Source organism: Octodon degus, unplaced genomic scaffold (genome assembly GCF_000260255.1).
Source record: "Octodon degus isolate 3935 unplaced genomic scaffold, OctDeg1.0 scaffold00044, whole genome shotgun sequence".
Taxonomy (NCBI): Eukaryota; Metazoa; Chordata; class Mammalia; order Rodentia; family Octodontidae; genus Octodon; species Octodon degus.
Genome location: NW_004524620.1, coordinates 14,645,624 through 14,658,207, shown reverse-complemented (window position 1 = coordinate 14,658,207; position 12,584 = coordinate 14,645,624). Strand labels below are relative to the sequence as shown.

At 42.9% G+C, this 12,584-nt stretch overlaps 1 protein-coding gene across 3 annotated transcripts in view; it reads left to right on the top strand.

Moving 5' to 3' along the window:
* The first annotated feature begins 3,875 nt into the window (after window positions 1-3,875).
* Mllt3 (MLLT3, super elongation complex subunit) overlaps window positions 3,876-12,584 on the top strand; it is a 329,863-nt gene continuing 321,154 nt past the window's right edge. For all 3 annotated transcript variants that reach the window (XM_023715842.1, XM_023715841.1, XM_023715840.1), the window contains exons 1-2: window positions 3,876-3,880; window positions 5,610-5,617. In XM_023715842.1, coding sequence (XP_023571610.1) covers window positions 3,877-3,880; window positions 5,610-5,617 — 12 coding nt within the window. In that variant the 5' untranslated portion in view covers window position 3,876. The remainder of the gene's footprint in view (window positions 3,881-5,609; window positions 5,618-12,584) is intronic.

The window sequence follows — 12,584 nt, the reverse complement described above, 5'->3', positions numbered from 1 at the left end:
AAAAATGTTGGCATTACATTGTAAGGTGTAAAAAAATTATTCCATAGGTCCATCTCTTGTGAAGAGTTAAATTGTCAATGTACAGCACATATGAAAATTAATTCCTTTTTTTTTTTTTTGTATTTTAAGGAAGGGGTCTATAGGTTGTTCAGGGTCTCACTACTAGATCAGACTTATAGTGATCCTCCAGTTTACAGCCTCCCGAGAGCTGGGATTACAAGTGTGCACCACCACACTCAGTCTCAATGGCTCAGCATGCCCTGGGAGGGAGGGCTGGCACAGCAGGCCTAGGGATCGAACCCCTGGCCCCTGTGCCTGCTTGCAGGCACTTCAATCTGCTGAGCTATTTGGCTGGTGCTCAAAAATTAATTCCTGATGGGGAAATGTGAGATATAATTCAATATAAAACAAGAAAATATCAAAATATACACCTGAAGCATAATGTCTGTTAAAGTGCTCAGGGGTGGTAGTTAAGAAACTAGGAGAAATTTTAGGGAACTACTTTCTGCTTTTTTTTTTTTTTTTTTTCCCCAAAGGGACTTTTTTTGGTCTTATTTTTACTATTTTCTTTTTTGGTACCGGGAATTGAACTTGGGGCCTCGCGCTTGCTAGGCAGGCGCTGCACCACCGAGCCACATCCCCGGCCTACTTGCTTCTTGAAGGAAGAATTAGAGCTAAGTACAAAATCAGTGGGGTAAATGCCAAAGGACTCAAAATAAAAGATTTGACCAGATGTGACACTTAAAAGTGTCTCCAACAAAACTATAAAACATTGAAAAGCATGGGCTGGTGAGATAGCTCAGCAAACTAAAGTGCCTGCTTAGGCAAGCTTAGGCAAGCTCAGGGACTGTGGTTTGATCCCTGGCACCACACACCAGGCCAGCCCTGCCTCCAGGGAGGGCTAAGCCAGCTAGAGTCCAGGTATAGTGGTACACGCCTGTAATGACAGTGCTGGGGAGGCTGAAATCAGGAGGAGCACCACGAGTCCAAGCTGCATAGTGAGGTCCTGCAACAACCAAATACATTAAAAAAAGGGGAAAAAAAAGTGAGCCTGAACTGCACAGCAAGACCCTGTCTCAAAAAGACCAAAAGGGGCTGACCAGATAGGTCAGGGGATTAAAGTGCCTGTTTAGGCAGACGCAAGGACTGGGTTTGATCCCCACCATGCTGGCCCCACCGGCAGGGCACGCTGAGGCTGACTGAGACTCAGCATGGTGGTGCACCTGTAATCACAGTGTTTGGGAAAGCTGAAAACAGGAGAATCACTACAAGTCTGATCCATCTGTGTAGTGAGACCCTGTAGACCCTGTAGACCCTGCACTAACTACCAAAAAAAAGAAAAAGTCTGTAGCAGTTTAAATCAATCATGTGCATAGCAATCGGAATCAATAATGAAAACAGTAACACTTGAATGGAAAAAAGTGCAGCAACAAAGTATGGTACAGATAAATCTTAAAGGAGAAATGTAAATGACCAATAGATAAAATAAAACATACCTAACATTTTATTCTGCTAAAGAAAAAAAAAGAAATAAACCAAAGAAAATCATGTGATGGTACAGGGCTACAGTCTGAGCTATTTTGGAGGCTGAGGCAAAGGATAACAAGTTTGAGGCCAGTCCAGGAAAAATTTTCTTAAAGAGCTAAGTGGTTCTTGCTCTTTGCAGCCACCATGAACAGTTGCTTTCTGCCATGTGCTGCTGTGTCTCGGAGCCAGCTGAATATGGACTGAAACCTCCAGTAACTATGAGCTAAATAAACATTTCCTTCCCTAAAGTGAGTGTGGGGTATTTGACCCAGCAATGAGAAGAGTAACTTAGAAATCCAGCCTGTGAAGACCAGGCTGGGGAGGTCTCTGCTGGGAAGGACTGCATTGGCTGTTGGGCTCCGGATCATTTGTGTTTTGACTTGGCAGAAAAGTTGTCTGCATTTTGCTCGTGTCCAGAGACTTTGCCTGAGAGTGAGTTTAAGCGTGGCGGACTGATTAATCTGGCAAAAGATATGGATAACCACTAGGCCGACTGATTAATCTGGCAAAAGATATGGATAAGCACTAAGAAGATAACAATGTACAATGTATTGATTATCAAAACTGTCCTATTAATCAGCTTTGAAACTGTCTCATTCATATTTTTCCAATAACATTAAAATTAAAAAAAATCTGGCAAAAGATATTTCAAAGCTGCCAAATATTGGGGCAGTGGCCTGGCTGTTGCTGGGGGATTTTAGCCAGATTTATGTTGAGAATCAAGAGCAAGGAGCCCAGCAGGATGGGCCAAAATGTTGTGAGTTTGGCTAGAAAGGAAGCTCCAATAAAGGTGTGGACTGCAAAGGTGGAGAGCTGAGAGGATCTCCATGGCTGGGAGGAACCAGAGAATGGAAAGGGTGGCCTGAGGGCATCGCAGGAGGAGGCAGGCCTCCACCCCTGCAGCCCCAGAACTGCAAAGCCCAGGGACTTTGCCTTGAGGGGAAAGCCGCAGAGACCCCTGTTCCAGAATGGCAGCGGCATGGAGAATATATTCCTCAGAATCAGAGTGCTCAGCAATCCAGGCATTTGACCCCTACAGCCAAAAGAGAGGATAACCTGGCTACTGTTCCAGCTGGCAGCAGACCTTGGTATCATCCACATGGTGCTGTTTTTAGGCACATTGCAAATGCAGGAGTTCTGAGGTTAAGAAGGCTTCCAGCTTGATTTCAGAAGAAGGCCTGGAAGGCCAGGCAGTGTGCCCCTGAGAGGGCAGTGTGTGAAGCTGTGAGTGAGAAGCCTATTCCGTGGAAACCCCAGAAGTTTGGAAAAGCCAGGAACGTGGATCGTCTAAGGGAAACTGCAAGGAGGCAGCAAAGCCGGCCTAAGAGAGCAGCCCTGGGAGCGACCACCTCTAGAAGTGCCATCAGGGCGGAGCCACATGGAGCTCACAATATGGCACAGATTGCTTTGGAGGTTATACAAGGACCTACAGGATTTAATGTTTGCCCTGCTGGATTTTGGACTTGTGTTGGTCCCAGTGTTTGGTATCCTGCTGTGTACCTTTTGGGATGGTAATGTTTATCTTGTGGCTTTCAATGTTCCAAGTATTTAAGTTTTCATTTGTACAGGGGCTCACAGTTGAGAGTTTGCCGTGGATCTTGGATGAGACTTGGGACTTGGACTTTTCAGCAGTGCTGAAACTGTTGGGACTTTGGCAACTCTTAGAGATGGACTAGAATGGCTTTTGCATAAAGGGATGAGCATGAGTCTTTTGGGGGTCCAGGGGCAGAATGTTATGGTTTGTGTATAGGGCCCCCCCAAAGCCTCATGCAGCCTTGAGCTGCTTGAGCTGCTGCTACCCATCCCTTTGCGCTCTTGCTCTTTGCTGCATCATGAACAGTTGCTTTCTGCCGTGTGCTGCTCTGCCTTGGAGCCAGCTGAATATGGGCTGAAACCTCCAGTAACTGTGAGCTAAATAAACCTTTCCTTCCCTAAGGAAAAAAAAGAAAAAAAGAGCTAAATGGTGTAGTTAACGCATAACACTTTTCTAGCTTGCATGAGGCCCTGTGTTCAAGTCTGGGCATAACCAAATAAAAACAAAAACAAGCTATAACATTTATGAATTTAAAGTTAGTGAGGTTGTTTAAAAAAGAAACAGGAGGGCTGGGTGTCAGGCACGTGTCTGTGATCCCAGCACGCAGGAGGCCAAGGCAGGGAGGATCATCCGAAGTTTAACACCAAGCAGAACTACTCTGGAAGATCTTGTCTCAAACCAAACAAAACAAATAAACAAACAAACAAGAACTTTCTTCAAGGTCCATACTCTGACCCTGATTCCTCTCCTAGGCCCTGATCAGTGATGGTGAATACTTTAGAGCTTTTAATGATAACGAACAGCCACCGCCCAGCATGGGTGCCTTAGGTTCTCTGCCACTGAAACCTATTGTGAGGAAGAGCATGAAATACAGCCTTTGACCTCAAAAGTGTAGCTACACATGGGAACAGGAGCATGAGAACAGCAAGCCGGCCCCAAAAGGAAAAGTAGGAAGAGAGGCACAGTTCTTGTCTTTGTGGTGGTTAGCCTTTGTCCTCAAAATCCTTGAGAACTTGGCCACTCCAATCCACCTAGTTTTCCTTAGTTTCTGTTCCTTGCACAAGAAGACAGTTGACTAACCCCTCTGACTTGGAATGTGTGTCCTTCCTGTTCCCTAGGTTAACCTGCTATATCATTTTTGGTAAGAAATACTGATTGCTTTGAGTCATTGTAGTTTGCACTAGTCTAACGAGTGTGGAAATAAAATAGATCTAATACTGGTACCTAGTAGCCTGTCTACCTAAACATAGTCTCACGTTGACAAGTCCTTCTTGGATGAGAAGTGTTAGTGAGGTTTTAAACAAAGACAAAGCAATATTTACTAGTCCTAGTAGATTAGGCAAAAATTAGAAGAAATTTATTGGTTTCGGTCCTAATTAATAAGATAGAACTGTTTTATGTGGTGCTATGTGTGCTATAGGTGCATGATTGGGGAAAGTGATCTAAACAGTAAAATCTGACATCCTGAGGACACCTCCTGAATCTTTTCTATAAGGCTTTATTTCTTGATTTCTTCCGCACACTTCACAATTCCACTTCCTCCTGGCATTTTTCCCTTGCCACACTCTCTGCTGGTTTAAAATAATAGATGGAAAAATAAAATAAAATGATAATTGGACTAGTGAAGATAAATTCTACTACTATGAGACAAAAAATACTTGAACATTATTTGTCACATAATGGTTTCCTTATATGGTCCAGGAATAATGTGGTGTCCTAGTAGTTTAGGAAACATGATCCAAATTGCCTCACAATCACTGTATTTGTATTCAATAAGATGGAAATCGGGATGTGCTTCATTCTTATAAAGGGTGTGGCCCAAAAGCAAACAAACAAAAAACCCCTACTCTTGTGGGCACAACAGAGGTGTCTTAGTTACTTTCTACTCAATGCTGGGACAAATACCCGACACTCAAAATGAAGGAAGCAAAGGTTTATTTAGCTCACAGTTACTGGAGGTTTCAGTCGACACTCAGCTGGCTCCAAGGCGGAGCGGCACAGGGCAGAGGGCAGCCTTTCATGGTGGCGGCAAAGAGGAAGAGCACAAAGGAGGGGTAGCAGCAGCTCAAGCAGCTGGCTTCTCTTCCCACCTTACATTGTAATGCAAATTACCTGCCCCAGGGCAGGTGCAGCATCCACACCCACAGTAATCAATCACAAACTCCAGAAGCTGGGCTGGTGAGATGGCTCAGTGGTCTAAAGCACGTACTTGGAACAAGCTTAGCAAAGCACTGGGACCGCGGTTCAATCCCCCAGCACCACATGCCAGCCAGCCCCGCCCCCTGGTGGGCTGAGCTGGCCACACACAAATAAATAAATAAAATTTAAAAAAAAACAAACTCCAGAAGCTGCCCCAAGACTGCATGAGGCTTTGGGGGGGGACACCTATATACAAACCATAACAAGAGGTCAGGAAATACAGCCTGGTTTGTGGGAGTCATGTACCAAGTTAAACCTTTTATTTCCCAGAAAAGTAGCCCTTTCTAACAGTTTACCTGATGCTTACTAAACAACTTCCTTGTAGTCAAAACGATTTAGGGATGGGGAGCTAGCTCAGTAGAATAAGTGCTTGCCTGGCAAGCGCAAGGGCCTGAGTTCAATCCCCGGTTCCACAAAAAGAAAAACAAAAAAACCCCTATTTATTCAACTATTTACTGCACATATATCTATATGTGCACATACATATTCAGGAGATAATCAACTCTGCATCTGTGGTATTCACAAGCAGCGGAAGCTTCTTTACTGTTACTGGGACTGCATCACGTCCCAAGTGGACCTTGTCACACATCCCTAGACTTGCCTCCTTCCTCTCATGTGACATGCACCATCATCTAAACAACTGTGCCGGTTATAAGTAAAGCTGTCTGACCCTTACAGTCTCTCCTCTCCCATCTAAATGGCCTTTGCACCTAGTCAAATCCAACACCTAGGAAGGTTTCCATTCTGCCATTTTTCTCCCAGCTTCTTTCATTGCCACCTATGGCTCACTGTCTTCTTCCAGCTGAGATATAGCACGCAGGCTCTGGAGTATGTAAAACGAGGCGACATAATTGTGAGCCTCAGCAAGTTCTGCGCAGGCACACCTGCACTCATCCACTTAGCCCCACCCACACCAACATAGCTTTCCAGCTTCTCTCACGGCCCTTCCCAGTTGAGTACTCCTCTCCTGTGTAGATGGTTTCAGCCTTTTGGTGGCGTCCTATGCAAAAAAATCATGGACCATTTTCAGTTTAATCTCCTATCCGTACTTCTGTTTCTTTCTGTATGTGTGCATGTATTATATCCACAAGCATATACATAAAAACGTATACATATATCGGTACATACGTACACATACATACACATACATGTATCTTTCCTCTTGCCCTGAGAATTTACCTCATTCTCTTCCTCCTTTGATAGATAATCCTGCCATAATTCAGAACTAAGTAAGACATCTTATCAAGAAGCTTTAAAAAAAAAGAAGAAGAAGAAGCTTTAGCTGGGTTTGGTGGCTCACGGCTGTAATCCCAGCACTCTGGAGGCAGAAGCAGGAGGATCCTTGTGAGTTTGAGGCCAGTCCTGTAGACATAATCTCAGTGCTCAAACAATTCTTTTATTTTCTACTATTCTCTTGGCAGGTTAAAAAAGTATATTTCTCATTGGGCTGGCGAGATAGCTCAGTGAACAAAGCAAGTGCTTGCTTTGGCAAACATAGGGTCAGGGTTCAATCCCTGGTCCTGCATGCTGCACCAGCCCTGCCTTCCAGGGTGCTCTGAGCCAGTGACAGAGTCCAGGCATGGTGGCACACACCTGTAATCCCAGTGCTTGGGAAGCTGAAAATGGGTGGATCACTATGAGTCCGATCTAGTAGTGAGACCATGAACACCCTATAGACCCTTCCCTAAAATACAAAAAACAACAATAAACAAACCACCCATGTATATAATTTGAAGTTGTGCTTTTATCTAATAATTTTCACATATACCATATATATGCAGAAATAATCTTTCCATCATCATGTTGAGAGGGCCTCCAGGTAGGAAAGGTGTCCGCCAGACCTTTGACCCTCTTTCCTTTCTGCCCTTACCCTGCTGTGCACAGTGCTCTATGACAGAGCTGCCATCTGGTCCTGGGACTGCACGTGCATTACTGCATGAGGGAGCAACCGGGGGGGGGGGGGGGGCAGCCAGAATAAGCAGAGCTTGCGGTGCAGCTTACTGTATTGAGGAGGGCGCGCTTGGGCTAGGGACTCTTCACAACTGAATACTTCCACCAGGAATGAAAGACTCAGTGAACTGGGACTTTGCCCACCAGATTAATCACCCCTACGACAGGGAAGGGGTGTGGGTGATCCTAGAGAAAGCAACCATAAATCCGTAATCATTGTGGGTAAAAAGTGTGGATTATAGATTTATATCCCTACCAACACCATTTGATGAAATATCTTCAAGCTTTTTTTTTTTTAAATCCTGGGACTCTTCAATGAGAAGAAAGATTTGTACTAATAGTGTTAGGACAGGATATCATGTCTGCATTTTGTACTATGAATAACCACTAAGCAGATAACAATATGCAATGTATTAATTATTGAAACTGTCCTATTAATCGGTTTTGAAACTGTCTCATTGCTGTTTCTCAATAAAATTAATAAAAAAAAAAAAATCCTGGGACTCAAATCTAGAACAGTTAACTCCTCTGTCTCCCTCCTTTTCCTTCTCTCCCTCCCTTTCACTCTTCCTCTGTCAGTTTCTTGTCTGTCTCAGTCTTGTCCATGTCTCTTTCTTTCTGCAGATTGTACCCTAGGCACATCATACATGCTAGAGAACCAACTCTTGACAAAAAATGAAGTTCACGTTGGGATAGTCCTTGGGCCTGCAAGGCGCCCTTCCTTTCTGATCCGCCATCTGGGGTGGAAGCGCCCCAAGATGCAGATTTTCATGAAAATCCTTACAGGAAAGACCATTACACTCAAGGTTGAATGCTCTCAAGGTTGAATGCTCTCAAGGTTGAATGCTCTCGGGACTCTACAGAAAATGTAAAGGCCAAGATCCAGGATAAGGAAGGAATTCCTCCTGATCAGCAAAGGCTGATCTTTGCTGCTAAGCAACTGGAAGTTGGACATACTTTGTCTGATGACAATATTCAAAAGGAGTCTACCCTTCATCTTGTGTGGTGGTGCTAAGAAAAGGAAGGAGCCCTACACCACTCCCAAGAAGAATAGGCAGAAGAGAAAGAAGGTTAAGTCGGCTGCCCTAAAATACTACAAGGTGGATGAAAATGGCAAAATTAGTCGTCTTTGTCAAGAGAGCTCTTCAGATGAATGTGGTGCCAGAGTTTCTGTGGCAGCCACCTTACAGACATTGTTGTGGTGAGTGTTGTCTGACTTACTGCTTTACCAAACCAGAGGACAAGTACTTACGAGTTAATAAAAAACTTCAGCTAAAAAAAGGATGAAGTTCATATGAATTTAAACATCTTTTTTAAAAATGTATTTAGTACAGGGTCTACAGGGTCTCACTACACAGATTGAACTTGTAGTGATTCTCCTGTTTTCAGCCTCCCAAGCGCTGGGATTACAGGCATGCTCCGCCACACCCAGTCTCAATCACTGTCTCAGCGAGCCCTGGGGACGGGGCCAGCACAGTGTGCGAGCAAGGGATTGAACCCTGGGTCCTGTGTCTGCCTAAGCAGGCACTTTAATCTGCTGAGATATCTGGCCAGCCCTTAAATTTACTTATTTATTTTTTTGGCGGAACCCGGGATTGAACTCAGGCCCTTGTGCTTGCCAGGCAAGTGCTATTCTACTGAGCTATCTTCCTGGCCCAATATTCTTAAATAACAAAATCTTTAGGTTTTTCTTGACCCCCAAGTATTGTTAGTCAAGTTTTCCTCGTTATAAAACATTTGTGAAAAGCAACTTATAGGACAAAATCTTGTTACTCAATTTCCTCCACGGTTTTGGTGTATAGCAATTTGACCACTGTTTTTGAGCTTGTGGTGAAGCAGAACAGCACAGAACGTGTGGTGCAGCAAAACCTTACCTCCTAATAGAGTCAGAAATAGATGCAGACATAGACGTGGAGACACAGGGAGAATGAATACTTAGAAAAATGGGTATATTCATGAAAAGAAAAACATCCACAAACATGAAAACTGATTCGGAGACAGAAAATACTGCTTTTGCCTTTGGCATAATAATTACTTTTGGTCCACCTTTATTTTCCATGTAAATAAGTTTTGTGTTCTCAGTGTGATGAAAACTTATGCTTGGCTGGGTATGGCTCAGTGGCAGTCTCCTGCCTAGCATGGAGAAGGCCCTGGATTCCAGCCCTAGCAGCATGACAGAAAGCAAACCAAACCATACTAAAATTACTTTTTTTCTATTTCTACAATAAAATAACATGTCTCAAATTTGTTATTTTGGGAATGTCTGTTTTGAAACCCTGCCAATTGGAGATAACCATTGATACCAAAGAACTTTCTTTTTTTGAGAACCATGGTTGGCTTAGAATTATTTCAGTTCCCCAGTTTTGCCAAGTGTGCTTGCTTTTAATGAAGACTTAAATCATTTTATCTTTGACAGTAATGGGAAAACCAACTTATATTTGCGTCAATACTTTTAAAAGAAAAAAGAGGGGGCCTGCCCCTTAGCTCAGTTCTTTAAGTGGCTGCTTCAACAAAGCAGGCAGGCTCAGGTTGCTGTGGTTCGATCCCCACAACACAAGACAGCCAGCATGCCTTGAAGGCATTTGGAGCAAAAAAAAAAAAAAAAAAAAAAAAAAGAAAAAAAAGAAAAAAAAAATACCTCTGCTAAGCTGGGTTTAATACTGCTTCATGTTTTCTTCCGTCTTCATTTGAATTCAAGGATATCTTGACTCAAAATGTGAAATTCAGAAATGAAGGCTCAGCAATTACTGATAGATCTAAGTTTTCTGGTTGCTTCCCAAATACCCGAAGAAGCTTTTCAAAATGACCATGTGATAAAATGTTGAGGTAGAGAAAAGAGAAGTTAAAGACAACTACTGAATAAAATCACGATCAAGACCAAGCGTGCTCTGATTGATCCCAACTGGAAAGTGAGGGTCTGTGCACCTTCACCTTGAGGGCTTCGTCAGCAATGCCAGGACCCTGAGTGGTGATAATGTCCTTGCTTTGCCATTCCTAAATTGCTATGAAGTTCTAACTCTGCCTGCATTATTGTGTTCATATTTTTCTTGTTATTTATTTATTTTAAAATTAATTTATTTAGTGTGTGTGTGTGTGTGTGTGTGTGTGGCCAGTTCAGCCCACCAGGGGGCGGGCTGGCTGGCATGTGGTGCTGGGGGATTGAACCGCGGTCCCTGTGCTTTTGCTTAGCTTGTTCTAAGTAGGTGCTTTAGACCACTGAGCCATCTCACCAGCCCTTTTTCTTGTTATTTAATGATCAGATTTCTGGCAGAAAATATATCATCTTGAACACTTTAAATATGCTAAATTACTTGTCAGTTTTTCCACATAACCTTTTATCAAATTGTCTTATTTCTCTATATAATTACTAGTTTTTATCTTATCTCTGCTTTGACCAACATCACTGTATCAAAACTATCTTTCTAGGCTGGGGTGTATCTGAGTGGTAGAGCACTGAGAAAAAACGTTTCCATCAAACTGTATTTAAAGTTGCAATTGTAATGGGCACATCACATACAATGAACATTCGTTGTATCAATGTACAGTGTTAGGAAAACTGGTTAATTTTTTTGTTTTATATTTTTCTACCATATCTCATTAATGGTTTCACAGATTGGTAAATCTAGAGAAACATCCTACCCATGAATATAACTGCTGCTTTACTGTTAATTAGGATTCCAACATCTTTTGTTCCTCCCCAAAATATAATAACAAAAATCAAAACCTGCAGTATCAAGATAAAAAATTTGAACCAAAATTTGTTGAGTCTAGGAAGACAAAATGACTCAAAGTACTATGGATTATAACCTGAAAACCATGTTTATATCTTTTTCACAGAGGCCTTTTTTTTTTTGGCGGTGCCGAGGATTGAACTCAGGACCTTGTGCTTGCCAGGCAAGTGCTTATTCTACTGAGCTATCTCCCCAGCCCTATCTTTTTCCTGCCATGTGTATATGATCACTGCCTTAAAGCTCAACTGTAGTTTTGGCTTGAAGTCTGATCATTGCATGAGCTCGCTAATCAAGATGTGTGGCACTCACTAAGACCAGTACATCTTATTTATTATGCATTTGGTACAGGGTCTCAATGTGCAGCTCAGACTCCTACTGATAGTACACAGTTTTACAAAATTGTATGAAAGAATTAAAGGTCTTGATTGGAGGTCTGATAATGATATAGGGGAATGAAACTCCCAACCTGAAAGGTACCTGGGACAAGTTCATATTCTCTAAAACCAAAGAATGAATTTTACAAACAAATGGAGGTTAACGGCAGAATATATTCATTGGGAGAAAGCTCCTGTCTGGGAGAGGGACAGAAGGGAGGCCCGAGTGGGTTGTCCTTGGGAAGCTGTCTCTTTCAGGGACTTTCATAGAGTAAAACCATGCAGTGAGGCAGGTCTAAGGTAGAGAACATGGCAACTTGTTCAGGTGGGCATGAGGTGGGACAAAACTATGGTCAACCAATGAGGTTACAAGCACCATTGCTCAGGTAAAATTGGTTAAATGCAGTACCAAATAGGGAAGAAGTCACTTAGCAAGTGGGCATGAAGATGGGACAGGGTCTCTTCCTGTTGAGGGTTGGGTTAGTGACTTATTTGAGCTCTTCAAGGTGATTGCTACATATTTAGAATATCAATCCCTGATGCACACCCCTAGGGAAGTATGTGGCTGCATTTGTTCACTCTTCTGTCTGGAGCTCCTGCTCAAAGTGGGAGTGTCTGTCTCTTCCAAAGTTACAAAGTCACTTTGTCTTCCATATTGTCTCCTTGAGGGCCTGGCCCTATCTGTCTATAAGATTTTTCTCTCTCTCTTTTTTTTTTTTTTTGTGGTACTGGGGATTGAACTTGGGACCTTACACTTGCCAGGCAAGCACTTATTCTACTGAGGTATCTCCCTGGCCCTGACTATAATATTTCTATCTAACATATCAAAGATACTTCTGGTGCCTTTTGATCACAGAGTAACTCCCTTTTGGGTAAGAACCACAGTATAACAGTGAATGAGTGAATGTTTATGGATTTAGTGCAGGGTCTGCAGGGTCTCACCACCCAGACTGGACTTGTAGTGATCCTCCTGTTTTCAGCCTCCCAAGTGCTGGGATTACAGGCATGCGTCACCATGCCCAGCTCAAGTGCTGGTCACAGTGCACCCTGGGGACGAGGCCGGCAAGGCACGTGGGAACAATGAATCAATTTGAGAAAGTCTATGCACTACATTATGTGCAACTATAGCTTCCATGTTGTGGCTGCTGACTAAAATATCCAACCCAGTCTCTAAATGCTTTTCCCTTCAAGATGTTTTTCTATAGGATTGTTATTATATTTAGAATTCACATATGTTTTTATGGTCATTTAGATTTTTTTTTTTTTTTT